Raw genomic sequence first — 16,776 nt, 5'->3', positions numbered from 1 at the left:
GGGTTGGCGGGTTCAGTCCCCTGTCTTCCTGGTGCCTGACACTATGCCAAATATTGGAGGCAGCTCCTCATTTCTTTGTTAGAGGAGTTCAGAAGTAACTAACCCTATAGGCAGGCTGGACCAAGGAGACTTACCTGTATGCTGCACACTCCACCTGCATAGCAGGTGTACCGTTTCTCCTGCACCTAAGATGATTCTTCAGCATTCACTAATACCAGTTAGGGAGTTCACCTGAAAGCTGCCTTGGCCAGAAGCACACACTGGGATCGTGCAGAATGTGCCCCTCAGTCTAAGGGGGAAGGGAAGCTCTGCTAAGGCAATTGTATAGGAACAACAGTCCACCTCCCCACCGTAGGCACTTAGTAGGGTCTAGTGACTATTTGGATTGTCCCTGTAGGGAAGGAAGGCACACCAGGGACCCAGCCATCTGATCCCAAGGGTGTGAAGTACACCAGGGGCTCCAGTGAGCAGGTGCCGGCTCGGGTTACTAGCTAGGGAGCCGGCTGAGATGCCCCAGGAGCAGCAGTGCTCTGGAACATAACACACCACTTGCTCCTCCAAGGAGGGGCAGTGGGTGTGTGAAATCAGCAGGGACCGCTGGAGGAAGCTAGCTGACATCCTGTCTACAGAAAAGAAAACTGAAAGTGCCTTTCTTTGTGAACATCGGTCGTGTTTTCCTCTTTTTCCGTAACTGCTCAGGTATGCTGGCATTTCCTGGGTGCAGGGGTGTGGGTAAACAGGGGAGATGCAGACAGCATGGTCTGACGGGTGTTGGCACAGCCTTGTGGTCCCTGCCCTCCTCTCATCCTGGCAAGTCCGGAGCCCCTTCAAGGAGCTCTGCCATCTGATCAGCGTCCTTCCTGGCTGTTGGAGCGCATTCCTATGTGGATGTGGAGAGCGAGCGAGTGAGCGAGATAGAACCAGAGCCAGCCCAGGAATGTGAGTATTTCCTTAATTGGACATGAGAGCCTTGAACTGATTCCAGTTTGAGTGTTTTCTTTTAGGGCTGGGACCCTAAAGATTCCATAGAATTTTCTTTCTCTGAAAAATCTCTTTGGTTCAAAGGCCCTTGGTAGAAGTAAAGCAAAAACCAGGGACGAATCTCCTTGATATTTGGGAAGGCAAGAATTCAGGGGCTGCCAGCTAGCTACAGGCTGCTTCTGGAGGGAGTGAAGGTGGATGGTCCTCCAGAGACAGTCCACTGACCTTCACAGGATGCCCAGGCTTGTGTGTTGGGCTATGGAGTCCTCATGCAAAATGCTATTTCTTGGAGTATTTAGAGAATTGGATTTCTCTCGGCTGCATTGGCACCCCAAGTCCTGGAGAAAGAGGCTCCTAGGGCCTGCTATGATTTCTTGAGAAGTCTCAGACAGGCAGGTCAAGCAACAAACAACAGTGTCAGTCAAAGACTGCAGTGTTTGGTCTGGCTAGCTCAAGTTGCCTCCTGTTGTTGCCTGCTAATTCCTTCAGAGCTGGGACCTGTTCCCACCCTCACGTCCGACTCAGTCACCAGCTGCCTAATCTCTGGCTGGGTACTTCTAAGGAACTAAGTCACAGAGGTGACAGGGGACACGCTAGGACATTGAGAGTACATTAGTGGCTGCCAAGCAGGGCACCCCAAATTGCCCCTGAAACCTGCTCCTGAATAGCTGTAAGTGTCACTCAAGGGACTCCAGGGGGAGGATTGAGGGGGTGACTGAAATAAGTAAAAAAAAAACTGCAGCGGATGCCATCCATTCTGCCAACCCCCGCTTTCCCCCAGGTACCTGAAAAACAAGCCCTGGGGCTGCTCCGTGCTTTCCAATGTACCGAGTGTTTTCATAACATTGTCTCATTTCATCCTCACCTCAACCCACACACATTCGGGCCTTTCAGATTTCTAATGTAGTCAAATGAGTTTCACCGAAAAATTGGCTAGAAACTCCCCATCTCCTACTCACTTTTTTTTTTAAAGCTCAAGTCTTTAAATGCTATCTTTAAGAAGCTCCCAGATTCCCAGGGTGCAAAATGTATTTATTCTACCAGTTCTCCCTTACACAATGGACATCTGGCATCTTGGTCTTTGCTAACACAACCAACTGTTGCATTTGGTTCATAATCTAGCTGTGAAACCAACCAAAGCCACAGAAGCCATGATAAGGCTGGTATTGTGGGAGAGGACAGAGGTTTTGGGACCAGGAAACCCCAAAGTCAAATTGTGGTTCAAGCCATTTGAGAACCATGTGGCCATGGCCAAGTTCCTGACCCTCTCCCTCTGTGATGTGGTGCCAAAAGAAGCCTGTGTCTTAGAAGGACCTGGATGCAAGCACAGCTCAGCAGATGTTGTCTCTTCACGTTCCGTTTTCCTCCCCCAGGGCAGATAGTGACATTGTCAAGCCCCATACGGTGAACAGAAATTTCCAGTTTCACTGCTACTAGGCAAACGACATGCAACGCTGCCTTTTTGCAAGCCAAAGAGCGGGAAAACGTAGAAATGTTCTGCCAAACTGCTTTGGGTAGAGACTTCTTAAAAGTAGGTGCATAATGAACTGCATGTTCTGCATACCATGGCACAGTTGCAGCTGAGGTAACTAATAAGATCTCAAGTTCATTATCTTTATCCATTTTATATATATATATATACACATATACATATACATATACATATATATATTTGAGGTGGAAGAGAGAAGGAGCTGGGCAACTGGATTTAAGTAATGTTGGGAAACAAGGCAATTCCTACTGTATCAGGATTTTCTGAAAAGCAGAATCCTAACTCAATCCTGAAGCCCCTCAGGACATTGTGGGAGGAGGTGGGGGGAGCAGAGGGCTCTAACTGGGTGCTAGGGTCACAGATCTGAAAGTAGTAGATGCTCAATAACTGTTGGTGAGGACTTGAGCAGGTTAGAGTCCCAGTCTCGGGTTTGATCTTTGCTTCTGACTTCTTGGAAAATACAGCTTAAGAGGTAGTGTTCTTGAGTGGAAAGAAGGTCTGTGTTCATCTCTACCAGCTAATAGCCCATCCATCTTGGACATGCCATCTAACCTCTTTGCTGTCTTCTCACCTGTAAAATGAGAAGACTGGATGAGGTGATTTGGAACGTCTCTTTCAGCTCTAAGGTTCTGGGGTTCTAAGCAACTTTATTCACAGGTGTTTCTGTTTCTTCTTTTATTCTAAGACAGTAGGGAATAGACGCCCATTGGGAAGAGACTGTCCATGTCCAGGTTAACATGCTGGGCATCGCCAGAAATAGGAAAGAAATGCAGCGAGACAGAACAATGCAACAAAGTGGGATGCTGACTCTGCCCAGCCCAGTCACTTTCTAGCTCGGTGATCTAGCTCAGGTCCCCTAATTTATTTCAGCCTCAGTTTGCACACCTGTCAGCTGGGGACCATACTTGGTGCTTTGTTAATCTTATCATGTTCTTTTGAAAGCCAAGGTCATAGAAACCCTTTTAAAATCTGCCAAGATATTTTATCATGTAGCAGCATTGTTGCCAAATGGCATCCTTATTAGGATGGCATCAGAGTTTGGTGGCGTGCCTCCTGCCTTTTCAGATGAATGAAAGTCACCATGGTCCCTGTACAGACTCAGACTTGCAGTCTCAGCCCAAGGCTGATCTTGATGTCCTGACAGAGGTGAAAGTTAGCCAAAATGGATGTTCACAAACATTTCCCAAAGAGAGCCTTTAGCGAATGACCCTCCCTTGCTCCAGGGTAGGGGTCACACAACTGCTGGTGAGGACCTTAGCTCCCACTCTTCTCCAAACAAGGGCCCTGTTGACATTCAGGTAGTGGTGTGTGTGTGGGGGGTATGTGTGTGTATGCACACATGTGCACGGACCTGTGGGACGGCACTTGTGGGATGGCGGGGGTGAAGGGAGAAAGGCCAGGCAGAGGACACCATTCATTCAGATTTTGCAAGTTTCACAATGCCCTCCCCACCGGTGAGTGAAGCAGGCATGTTGTGTCAGCCTTTCATCGCAGTCCTAGCTGGAAATCAGAGGTGGCTCCTCCGGAGTGCTGGCACAAGGTTTTGCCCTGATGGCCCTGGGGGCCTGGCTCAGGCCTGCTTCTTGGAGAGCCTGGAAAGTCCCAGCCAGGAAACCAGCCCTCCCGGTCCTGGCTTCTCCGTTGGCTGCCAGGATAATTTGTCACACCCAACCCAGGTCGTGGCTAAGCTTCCTGGGCCTGTGCAGAGGGCACCAACGGGCCCTCCTACAGTGCTAGCAGCCTAGCACCACCTCCAGAGGAACAGGGCATCCGGCCCACCGCCCAGCACGAATCAGCTTCTGATTTAGGGAAGAATCCTATCTCCCTTAGGCAGAGGGGGCAGCTAGGGGCTTGTGAGGAAGCACCGGTTTTGCTCCAGTTGAATAGAGGGATGATTGACAATCACAAACACCACTGTAACTAAATAATCATTATCAAGTATCTTTATTTGGAACAGTTGGGGTAGGGGGTAGGTATGATATCATTAAGAGGGTCTCTTCCCTCTTATGAACCTGTCATTGTTGTTGATTCCTTCCCATTAATTCCAGCATCTTTCGCCACACTTTGAAGCACATACACATGGCTTCAATATACTCCCTGTCTTGCTTTCAAAGAACCGACTGTCTTCAAAGCAGATTTAATATCGCCTAGTGGTTGATACCAGCCCCTCTTCCCTGACCCCTGGCGTCACTGAAGCCGAGGCCACCCACTGGTCCCGCCAAGCTCCCAGCAGCCTGGCTCAGTGGACTGCGCTGCTCCACCGCCTGGACAGACCCGGAGCTGCAGGGCCTGAGCAGTGAGTGTGGGGAAGCGTGAGGCCCCAGCTCTTTTGCTGCGGCTGTCACAGCGCGAGCCCCGACTCCATGCAGCTCTGGGTGCCGGGGCTCGCTTGGTGTGTCGGAGTGTGTACATGTCCAGCGGGGGGAGGGGGAACCCTAATACGGCAACACATCCTTTCTCTCGCGACACTAGACCTCCACGGACCTCAGGGCAAACAGATTAGCCCCTCGCGAGCCAACGCGACCCCGCGGCGTGCGGTCCGGCCCCGGCCCCGCGCCTGTCCTGCCTTCCCAGCGCTCTCCTCCAGCGGTGCCTACTTAACGCGCGGCTAGCCCAGGGAAGAAGGGACGCCTCCCCGGGCGCTGTGGGCAAGCTAGCCTGGGAGAAACCTCTTTAGGGAGATAGACGCAGAAGACAGGGCCCCGAGGGACCCGCCGGGTGGGCGAGGGCGAGCTGGGATTGGATAAACTGCGCCCTGGCCCGCGGTGGTCCAGCACGCCCAACCCGGTCGCCTTCTAGGGCCCAGGGAGTCGGGGGACGGGGAGTGTGCCGGGACGTGCTGCAGGTGCCACGCTGACATTGAACTCCAGCCCAGGGCGTGCGGGTGTGCGGGTGTGCGGGTGTGCGGATGTGCGCGTGCGAGTCGCGCGGAGGGGCCGGGCCGGGAGTTGCAGCAAAGCGACCCCGCGCCGCCGCCCGCTGCAGCTGCGAGCGCCAAAGCCATTCATGATTTTGGTGACGTTATTCCAGGAGTGGGCGAGGGGGAGGGACCTCTCGGAGCTATGCCCCGCCCCCTCCGCTATAAATGCTGCCTCCCCGGCTCTTTGTGGGGCCGGGATCGCGGTGGCGAGCGGGGCGCTCCGTGTGCTCCTCCGACGCCGCTGGCAGTGGGGCTGTCTCCAGACAGGCGGACCCACTTGGCGTCCGACACCTCCCTCGGCCGCCTGCTGCTGCACCCGTGTCCTCCTCTCCCGGGACACAGGGATCATTTTTCCATCACGAGGGCGTGGGTCAGCCTCCTCTAGGACTTCATGTCTGTATATTTCCCCATTCACTGGTGAGTACCCCGCGCCCGCCCGTCTGGTTGCTGTGCGTGGCTCAGGGGCGAGTGCAGCCTGGGGTGTGCGCCTGGGCGCTAAACCCGCAACCCGAGCCCGTGCAGGAGTCAGTGTCAAGGTTGTGAGGGTGGTGGGGTGGGAGGAGGTGACTGAGAGCATCCAGACAAAGGAAGTGAACTCGGAGCCCTGGCTAAGTGACCGCCAGAAGGTGTAGGGGTGTGTGTGTGTGTGTGTGTGTGTGTGTGTGTGTGTGTCTTGCTGCTGGTGTTGGTGGCGTCGAGCCAGGGGTCGCCGTTGGAGACCCCTCTGCGGAGAGCTGCGGGAGGCGCGCGCCCCGCCTGGCGCAGGGGGGCTGCTGCTCTCCCGGGCCCCTCCCCTTTTTCTTTTTGTTTGCAAGCGCGTCTCGGCGTCGAGGCTGCAGCCCGGCTGAGCTGGTGTAAGCCGCCGCTCTTGCACAGCTCGGAGCAGAAGCTCTCTCCCCACCCATAAGCCCACTGAAACCGCCAGCAGCAGCACCCCAGGCCGCACGCTTCCGACCCCCGGCCTCTCTATAGCCAAAGCCCCCCAAGCCCTTTAGAGCCGGCCTCCGGGGTGGGCCAGGAGCCTCCTGGATGGGGGCGGACGGTGGAGGTTTGCCCCCCGCCAGGGTAGGATGCGGAGAGAGGCCCCCCGGCTGCCGGCTCTCACGCGCCGGCTGCCTCTTCCTTCCTGCTCTGGGGTTAGGGAGGAGATGGGGTGGTGGGGTGGAGGTGGGAGAAGATCGGGATGGTAAGCTTCCGCGGCCCCGGAGCGTGCCCAAGGGTACGGGCGTGGACAGTTGGGCCCGAGTCAGCAGCAGGCACCCAGGGAGGGGAAGCTGGGCTCTGGCCTTGGGCGGCAACCGCTAAGTTCATGATTTCCTTTTCGCTTCAACTTTTCATGACCTGCACCGAAGGCCGGATCAGGGACTGAGCACCACTAAGCAGGCTTTCCTCTTCTGGGGTCTTCCTCCTGAGGGTTGGCGACGGCTTGGGACAAAACTGCGTAAGATTGGGAGTTTGGGCTACTGAAGCTCTGCTTGTCCGGAAGTGCAGCATCCTGCCCTGGTCTCCCACCTCTGTCCCAGTCCCAGCCCCAGCCCAGTGTGCCCACATAAAACTCTCCTTCCCACCATGTGAACAGCTCCTCCCCTCCCCATGTGTGTCAACAGCCAGGTGCCCCGTGCCTGATGCTTGCAGCCTCTTGGCAGCATTTCCAAAGTGGCATGGGGGCTCATCAAGGATAAAATCCCGTGTGAAATTAAGGCTAGGGTTACTTTACTGGATGAGCAGTTCATCCTTTGCACTCTTTCCCTCTAGACGTTAGCCCTTACCTCACCTGGGAGACACACCTCGTTAACATCCCAGCAATGTACAAAACCAGGGCAGCTGTGACTTGGAAGAAAGGACAAGATCTGTTCAACACCACTAGGCTCTTGAGGGGCAGAGCCTGGACCAGAGTCTATACAGTTGGCTCCAAACCCAATGCCATTTCTGTCTGGAGAAACCTGGTGGCCCTGTTCCCTTAGACACAGCCCTTCCACCACCTGAGCTGTCTTTCCACACAGGCACAGTGGTGAAAATGCTGGTCTTGTGCAGGGGGCGGGGGTGGTTTGCTCTGTGTGCTTGGCATTCTGCATACAGTGTCCTGTGTGTGCCCAGGGCTGAGGCATGGAGAATGGGACATTTGTATCCTGCCCAGAGATTAAAAAACACTTCCACATGTCAGCCATTGGTGGGCCGGCAATGGCCCCTCTGGAAATTTCCTTTGCAATCAGAGTCTGGGTATCCTTAAGGCTTTTTTAACCCTGGGGATGTTTTTCAAGCTGTGAGCTTACAGCTGCTGTGGCTTGGGCTGGAGAAGGGGGTTGGATGACAGATGTGAGGTTTGCAGAAACTGACCCCTTGGGGCTCTAAGTGGGACAGTTTGCCGAAAGGAGCACCAGAGAGCTGAAAAGAAACGTAGGAAGGAGTGGGGAAATTGGGGCTGGGATTTTTGTTTCCCTGAGGCTGACCTGTTGCCATTGTCATGTAGTTATAATTTGTAGTTTGGAAAATTCATGAGGGTGATTTTTATGCATGGATGGAGGGGTGAGGGGGACCTGGCCGTGTGCGGACAGATCAGCTGCCGGCTTACTGTTTGGGTTTTAGCTGGGGCTGTCACACTGAAAGGAAACCCAGGGTGATTCTGCAAGCTGGGGTGGGGGAAGATTTGCCAGAGGCACTGGGCTTTGTTATCTTTGAGCCGGGTGCTGTGGGCTTGCAAGGCACTCCCTCAGAGCTTGTTTTTATGTGAACACCTCTCATCCTGTTTCCAGACACCCTCCCCTTCCACCTTGATCTCAAGGCAGCAAGTGCACCAGAGAGGAGGAACATGGAGGTGCAAGTGTTTGCTAACTTTAGTTTTGGGTTTCTTGGCAGCCCTGACTATCTGAGATTGGCCGAGATGACCGAGGTGATGATGAGCACCCCATCCATGGAGGAGATTGGCCTCAATCCCCGAAAGGACGGCCTTTCCTATCAGGTAGGCATGCCGGGCCCTCTGACTTGCTGGGGTAGGCTGCTGTGAGGGGAGAGTTCTCCCTGGTGCCAATACCTGCCTGGTTGACTCAGTTACTGATATAACTCTGTAGAGTTGGAAGAGTTGTGTCCTCAGGGGTGCTGTTGCTGGAATCCAGCTTAGACACAGACCTAAAGGTTATAAAGACCACAAAAAGAAGGCAATAAGCACCCTTGTCCCAGCATGTTCCCTCTCTTTCTGGTGGGGGGACGGAACACCACCCCTGACCTCTGGGGCAGTGAACTGCTTTTGGATTTTCAAGAAGTGCACCTAAGCTGTTAAGTTTGGGGGAGGGAACAGTTTGTTTCAGGGCCAGGGAAATGTGTAGGGTGACTGGCTCAGGAGGGACAAATGGGGGTGTGGTGGGTCTGTTCTGCAGACACCAGTTGCATGCCCAAACATGTTGCTCCTTCTTCATTACCTTATGTACCTTCATGGTAGCTCCTACAGGGGAATTCCTCTTGCCCTGTTTCAGGAATGTGCAAACAGGCCCAGCCAGGGTCAGTGCCTTGGATCTGCAACTCTGGAGTCCTGCTTTGCTAATGGAGCCTGTGTCTGCTCCTTGGGCTAGTTCCTGCCAGAGTCTGGACTTGGCCGTGATCGCTCATACCCCAGAACCAACTATTGCAGGGACTTTAAAGAAACAAATAGATATCTGGGATGGGGAGAGGGCGAACAAAGACAGCTACGGAGAAGGCTTGGGTTGGGGGACAGACTGCAGGTCTGCGTGGCCGCTTGGTCTTACATCAGCACAGTCAGGACCCCTTGCTGCTTGGAAACCGGTATACCATTGGCCTGTATGGGATAAGGACTGAAGGAGAATTCTCTGGGTTGGTTTTATGTGTTCCTCCCCCATAGCGGATCTAAGGAGGGCGATTGAGGGCCACACAGCCAGTGGAAAGGTATAGAAGTTTCCTGGCTCACTAGCTGGGCTGTTTTTGGATACCAGTTTCCAAGCTACTGAGTCAGACTGAATCTCTTTGTGGTTACAGGTGAGGTTTCCTTTCAGTTCAGGGTTATATTTTCACCACAGAACCTTTCCAAACACAGTCCCTGCTCTGTCTTGCATCTGCCTGTTGCATTCTCCCTTCAAACACTTACCAAACCCAAGAGCCAGACTCTGCTGGTCAGCCTTCTCCAGGCCTTGACTTCCCCAGACCCCAAAGTGTTGAGGCTGGCAGCAGCGATGGAGGAAGGCCAAGGTGGGGCTGCATTGGCCAGAGGAGATTGTAGAAGTCACCTCTAGGCTCTGGAGGGGTCTTGGCACAACCTGGGAAAGGACTTCAAATCTGGTGGTGTTGGAGCAAGGGCCCACTTCTCATAGTTTGCCTACTGCCTGGTGGGGACTACCATGGACTTCCAGTGTCTCCTCTGGAACTTCAGACCATGCTGGCACACAGGCATGGCAGAAAGGCCTCTAAGTGCCTATGATAGCAAAGGGAGAGGTTGTGGCATTAGGCTGAGCAACATTGACTGGGCGTTTTCTGTGTTGACCTGCTGTGCCAGGCACTGCACTGAGGGTCCAGGGCATCCACACAGACACCTGGAACATAGGCAGCCTGGCTGATCGAGGTGAGGGTGATCCAGAGGCTGCAACCACTGCTGGTGTGGGTGGTGAGAAGACAAGTCAGGTGCCAGCGATAAGGAAGTGACACTGAATCCAGGGGCAGATAATAAGGAAGTGACAGGTAGTACAAATTTGGGTGATAGGTTAAGAAATTGCAATTGTTTTTAACTTACTGGTTACTCGATACTATAACTATTAGTTACACAACGAAGTTAATTGTTGCTGAGGGTATGTTGGAGCCTTTAATTGATCGGGTTGATAATCTGATGGTTCTGCCCTCGGACCGGACAGGGTCTCCCCAGGAAGCTGAGGAACTAGATTGGACTATGGGATGTTGGATTCTGTGTTTGGTTTATGCTTGCAAAGAGGGACTCTCAACTGTACTTGATCAGTGGATATGCAACAAGGTGGAATATTCCACATGGGGGGAGGGCGGGGGAAGGGGTGGGGTGATTCCCAGTTCCAACGAAACTGTATCACATAATACAATGTAATCAATGAATAAAAAAAAAATTGGGGTGATAAGGAAACAACAGTCAGCCTAGGTATGGTTCATCCAGCAGCTACAGTCAATCTAGGTATAGGTGACAGCGAAATGACAATCGCACCATGTATGGAAGACACCAAAGAGACAGTCCAGGTAATTATGGAAGCGACATTAATCCAGGTACAGGCGGTGTGAAAGCTACAGCCACTACACCAGGTATGGGTACTGTAACAGCTCCAGCCGCTCCAGGGGGCAGCTGATGTAGAAACAGTCGCCAGCCTAGTCTTGGGCCGCAGCTCTGAAATCTGATGGGAATCTGAGAAGGCACCAAGGAGGAGGTCAGAAGGGACTTGGGCTTTGAAAGAAAAGTAGAACCTTGTGAGGGCAAAATTCCGTCTCTCTCATCATTTTGCTGCACTTTTGGAAATCCCTAGTCCACAGGTGCAGGGCTCTGCAAGAAGTTGCTCTGACAATGGCCAGATGACAAACACTCTAGGCTCACTCATAGCTACTGCCATGCAATTAAGCACTTTCCCACCAGTGTTCTGGGGCTTGGCCAGGCTAGGCCCTTCGCTGCAGCCTGTCCGCCACGCACGCTGGGGCCTGGCTCAGAGCTGGGGGTGGAGGATGTTGGAGCCGTGTACTTGGCTTTCCTCCTGAGGATAAGAATAGGACGTGGCTTTTACTCAGACCTGCTTTTCCAAGGGCCTGAGAGTGGGAAGAAGACATCAATCTTGGCTTGGCAGATGAAGCACAATCTCAGGCTTATGGTATGACCTTGAGTCAAGGTCATTGAATAAGTGGTCCGCTGGATTGCAGCCAAGATGGCGCCACCCTCCAGACCTGCCGAGAAGGAAGCCTTCCTGATTTCTCAGTGCCAGATGTGACCTTTTCTTCAATGCCAGTGGCATTTTGTACTTTCCAGAGATGCCAGGCTGGGCTTTGAGCATGTGGGTCTGGCCTTCCCTTCTGCTTGCCCAGGTCCTTGAGGGCAGGAGTGGCTTTGTCACCAGCTTGATACCTTCCAGCCACTACCATCTTCCTCCCCGACCCTGGCTATCTGTGTACTCTTCCCGGAGCAGGTACTAAGTGAATGGCTGAGTCTCCTGCATCTGAAGCTGCCGCCATCACTGCCTGTGGGCCTCCTAAGGGACCTCTGGCCATGCCTACCAGGGTCACAGGCACATGCCTTTGAGGAAAAGATTCAGGTAGACCCTGTCTTGCCTTGTTTTGTGAGCATGTGTGGAAGTTCACAGAGCCTGCACACCTGGCAAGTCAGCCTAGAATGAGTGAGATCCAAGTCACCCAATCGCTTGGCACGAGGTGTGACACCCTACAGCGTGAGCTAAGAAGTAGTTCCTAGAAAGTCTGGACAGTTTCAGGTGGGCTGTGGGCATCAACCAGTGGGGAGCTGAGCGGGAGGCTCCCTGAGGACAGCAGCGTCCCTGATGAACGCAGCTCCCTTTTCCTGCTGTGTCTGGGGCCTCTGAGGCGCCTTTCCTGTACCTCATTTAAGGAGGCTGCTCAGCTGCCACCTGCCAGAACCTGCTTCCTTCTCGACCCTGACGCCTCCAAGGCTGTGATGCCTGGGAACATTGCCCTGCCTGGCTCTCCTCCCACACTGTGCCTGATGTGGCCTGGGCTCTGGATAGGGGACTGGTGGGTTGTCCTGGGAGTTTGCCTGTGGGCATTTATGCGATCACCAGGTGAGAAGCACTAGAACCCTGACCTGTGCCCCCAGTACAGCAGAGCACCATACCTTCAGGCTTCACAGTTCTGTCACGCTTGCAAAGGCTTAGTTTCCATTTAAACCCACCACTCCTGGGTTTCCATTTAAACCCACCACTTCTCCAGCATCTGGGCAAGGAGCTGGTAGTTTTCTCCTCACAGCTCCTTAAATTGGCCCGCATATGACCCTTCCCACCATTCTTAGCTCCTATCAGTTGACATTGATTTGTGGGGGCTCTTGGAAGTCAGGGAGCACGCTGCCTAAACCCAGCAGGTGTGATTTCTCCCCATCCAGAAGGGCTGTGGCAGGTGCATGTCCCTGGCTGTCCACAGCTGAAAGCTCCCCACAGCTCCCCCAGGAGGAGGGCCTCCTGGTGTGACCTGCCTTCGCTCCACCCTGTTGCTCGCCTCTTGCTCTCTAGCAACCCCAACCACAGCTCCTAGGGTTGGTGGGGTTCACCAGCAGCACCTGCTCTTCACTCCTGTCTACACTGAGCCAGGCCCCACCCTGCCATTCCACCCGTGTCAAATGCATGTGTTGGCATACCGGGTGGGCTAAACCCTTGAAACTGTGCCTGCTCAAAGGTCCTGCTCCCATTGCTTCTGGGCATAACCACTACACCTATTGTGTTTTTTTTTTTTTTTTTTTTTTTTTAATTGGAAAGTCAGCTATACCGAGAGGAAGAGACAAAGAGGAAGATCTTTCCTCTGTTGATTCACTCCCCAAGTGGCCACAACGGTTGGAGTTGTGTTGATCCAAAGCCAGGAGCCCAGAACCTCTTCTGGGTCTCCCATGCGGGTGCAGGGTCCCAAGGCTTTGGACCGTCCTCCACTGCTTTCCCATACCTCAAGCAGGGAGCTGGATGGGAAGTGGGGCTACTGGGATTAGAACCAGTGACCACATGGGATCCTGGTGTGTGCAAGGTGAGGATTTAGCCACTAGGCTACCACACCGGGCCCATAACCACTACATTTTTGCTGTCTTCTGCACTCTCCACCCCGGATCTCTGTTGTCCCCTCTCAGGTCCTTGGGGGCTTGCGAGGCCCTGCTGAACAGCATGTAAGTCCCCTGGCCACCAGGAAATCATTTACACAACATGAGTCTTCCAAAGCTGTGCTCATCCCCAGAGAGACATTAAGTTAAAACTCCAAAACACTGGGCAGGCAGGGACTGCACGCTTAGACACGAGATGTTGCTGGAATGGCAGTGAGTGTTGTGTCCCAGATCTACTCCCTTCCTGGTTAGAGATCTTTGTCGCTGGCAGCTGGGACCCCAGGCTTGGATAGGTTCCTCTGAGTGGCCTCAGCCTGCCATGCATGTGTTGTCCCCACTGAGTCCCTCCCCGCTGTGTCCAGATCAAGTCCACTTTGTGTAAGGACCCAGCTCCTTACCCTCCTGCCCTCAGAGCCTGGGCACAAATTCCAGGTTCATAGCAGGGTAAGGTCCCCTGAAGGTGTGGGCCTGCAGAGATGCCCCCACCCCCCAGACCCCCAAGTCTCAGATCACAACAGCGAGTCTGTGGCCCAGCCAAGGAGAGAACAAGCATTCTTTACTTCCCCGGCCACTGGCTGCATGCTGGAACCCTGCAGCCTGGCCTGCTCTCAAAAGAGCCTGTGTCCAAAAGACTCCCTCTGCCAGCGGCGGTATGTGCATCCCAGTGGAGCCTGGGGCTGTGTCTCGGGCTGCTCCCGATGTCTGTGATGCCCAGCATGGTAGCCTATAAACAGTTGCTTCATGAGCACAGCATGATGGAATGGGCCTTGCTTCTCTCCTTTTCCTGCCACAAGAACCATCCTCTTTACCTTGGCAATCCCATAGTGTGGATTTTTATAGGATCAGCATTTACAGTCTCGGGTAGAAAGGAGGATAGTACGGTGAGGGAGAGGGATGCGTTTGGGTGGCAAATCTTGTGACTGGAGCCAAGAGCTATTCCTGGGTGTCTGCTGAATTGTCCTGAAATGCTCTTTCAGCACTGAGTGCTGAAATAATCCTGGGAGGAGATGAAGACAGGCCTTCATTCACACGGGGCTTAGCAAGGCGGGGGCTTCATTCCTTTCCAGCCCAGGCCCTTCACCTTGCTGCTCGCCCTTCCTGTAGCCTCAAGCCTCCCTTGGAAAGATTCTGCACCAGGAAATACACACATACCATGCCTGCTGCTCCACTCCTTGCCTGGGCTGAGGCCCCTTAAAGCACAGACTCATGTTAAAAAAAAAAAATCTGAATTTGTCCCAAGTTTCTGTAAACTGTTGAAAAGCTAGCATTTTCATCTTAAGCATTTTGACCCTCAGCCCCTCCACCCTGGGCTGCACTGGTCGGTCCTGTCATTTGTTCATGTCAGGTGGACTCTATGGAACAGGCTATGTGACTTTTTGTTGACAGAACTGTCTGCTTGCTTCTTGGTTGGAAGTTTCTTTGGATAGTTTTTAGGAGGGAAGATTCTAGGTCTCTGACATAAGGTAGAGTTGGCCTGAGCAAAGGGGACATTGCATACTTCCTTCCAGAAGAGGTTTATGTGTAGGCCTTTCTCCTAACTTGATTTGGCAGGGAGGGGTTGTTCTGCAACAGAATTTAAAATAGATGCTGATTTCATCTTCCATCTGATTTGGAGAGTTCAGAGTCCATTGTCCAACTTAAATTTCAGAGACATTCTTGAATATCCCCAACTTTTAAATGTCTTCTCCAGACACAGCCCTCTGTGAAAGGTCTTCAGAAAGTTCACGGGAAAAGAATGGAATGAGAAGATAAGTTCATTTTAGTGCAAAACATATTTTCAATCCATGTGTAGTTTTTTTTTCAGAATATACTTCATAATACATTTCTTCATAAATGCTGTGAAGATTTCTCTTATCTGAGCTGTGATTTATTTATTTGAGTGGCAGAGAGACACAAAGTTAGAGATTGACAGAAAGAGAGCTCCTGTCTGCTGGGTCACTCCTGAATTGCCAGCAATGGTCAGTGCTGGGCCAGGCCTTAGCTGTTGTCCAAGAACTCAGTCCAGATCTGCCACATGACAGAGCCCCAGCTGCTTCAGCCATTACCTGCTGCCCCTTGGGGTGCCCCTTAGCAGGAAGCTGGAACTGGGAACAGAGCTGGGATTCCATCTTAGGCACTCTGCTGTGAGAATCAGGCTTCCCACGTGGCAATTCAGCAATATATCAAATACCTGCCCCTATGGTGTTGTAACTGGGGGAGAGTTTTCCTTTCCTTCTTCTCTGTTAATTTTTTTAATGTTTAGTGACAAATATATGTTATCTTTATATTTACTTTTCAAAAAAATTTTAAAAGTAACATAGCCCATTACGGAATTTTTTTTTTTTTTTTTTTTTTTTTTTTTAGTTTTTCTTATCTAGCTGTGGTAATTTCATCAGGTACACAGCTCACAATGAGTAGTATTAACATCTTTTGTCTTTCTTCTCCAATGCACTTACATTTTTATGTGGCCAGCATCACAAGTCATGGAGTCTGCAGTTTTACTTAACAGCACTTAAGCCAACAGTATCGGGTCATTATAATTTATCTTAAAAATGCTCCTGGGGCAAGCAGTATGACACAGTGAACTTAACTGCTACTTGGATGCATATATCCCATATTTGATGTTTTCTGCTAGTGTATACTAGGAAATAGCAGATAACGGGTCAAATATGTGCAACCATCCACATGGGAGGTCTGGATGGAGTGGAGTCCCTAGTTCTTGACCCTGATCTTGCCCAGCTACAACTGCTGTAGACATTTGGGGAGCGAACCAGTGAATGGTAGATCTGTTTTTCTCTACTTTGCCTTTCAAGTAGAGGAATATAAATAAATATTTAAAAATACTCCAAAGCTATCATTTCAGTAACAGTGAGGTATTGTAAAGTCAAAACCCAATTTATTTTGCCTTCCTCTAATTGCTAAAGTTTTGGGGTCTTATGTATTTTCTCTTATAAATAATGTGATAGTTTATATGTAATTGTGCATAATTTGTGATGTTTCTTTAGAATCTTAGGAATAGAATTTCTGGGTCAAAATAAGAAAGAGCAAGTGTCTAGGTGTTGTATGTTCAGTATGCACTGGAGCTTAGGTAAAAGATTGACAAACATTTACATGTTATTCTTATAGAGATGATTTTCGTTTTTAGTAGAAATTTGGGAAAATGAGAGTAGTACAAAGATGTTTAAAAAACCAGCCATATTCCTAGGAATGACACATTTTGGCCTGTTAAGTTTCACTATTTTTAATGCAGTTGTATTTAAGGAATAAAATTGAGTTTACACAGTGCATGCTGCAGCGAATCCTTTTTTCACTGAAGATGATGTTGTGACTGCGTTCTGGTCATTTGATTTTCTGCATAAAATAGTATTTCTTTTGCTATTCGCTACTTACTATGGATGAATATTTAGGTTGTGGAATATCTTGTTCTAACAAATAATACTGCTTTCTGCATAATTTTATGTAAATATCTGCCACGTCTGGCTGTTTCTTTGGGGAAAATTGCTGGAATTATTACTGACTCAAAGATGCTAAGAGAACATCAGGCCTCTTGATTGTATATTACCTTAAAAACAGAAAACAGAAATAAAAGAGCTGATCAGAATATGAGCTCCTGGCATTGAAAGCTCTGACAGA

The 16,776-nt window shown here is 51.4% G+C and overlaps 1 protein-coding gene across 2 annotated transcripts in view; it reads left to right on the top strand.

Annotated features, from left to right (window-relative positions):
• The first annotated feature begins 634 nt into the window (after positions 1–634).
• Positions 635–16,776, top strand: part of LBH (LBH regulator of WNT signaling pathway) — a 29,468-nt gene continuing 13,326 nt past the window's right edge. Inside the window, exons 1-2 of one of the 2 annotated variants that reach the window (XM_058668124.1) lie at positions 635–699; positions 8,250–8,352. In XM_058668124.1, coding sequence (XP_058524107.1) covers positions 8,275–8,352 — 78 coding nt within the window. In that variant the 5' untranslated portion in view covers positions 635–699; positions 8,250–8,274. Of the gene's footprint in view, positions 700–5,572; positions 5,811–8,249; positions 8,353–16,776 lie in introns of those variants that run through there. The other variant, XM_004582709.2, reaches the window with a different exon arrangement.

Source organism: Ochotona princeps, chromosome 8, assembly GCF_030435755.1.
Source record: "Ochotona princeps isolate mOchPri1 chromosome 8, mOchPri1.hap1, whole genome shotgun sequence".
NCBI classification, from domain to species: Eukaryota; Metazoa; Chordata; class Mammalia; order Lagomorpha; family Ochotonidae; genus Ochotona; species Ochotona princeps.
This window is presented reverse-complemented; position numbering and strand designations above follow the sequence as displayed.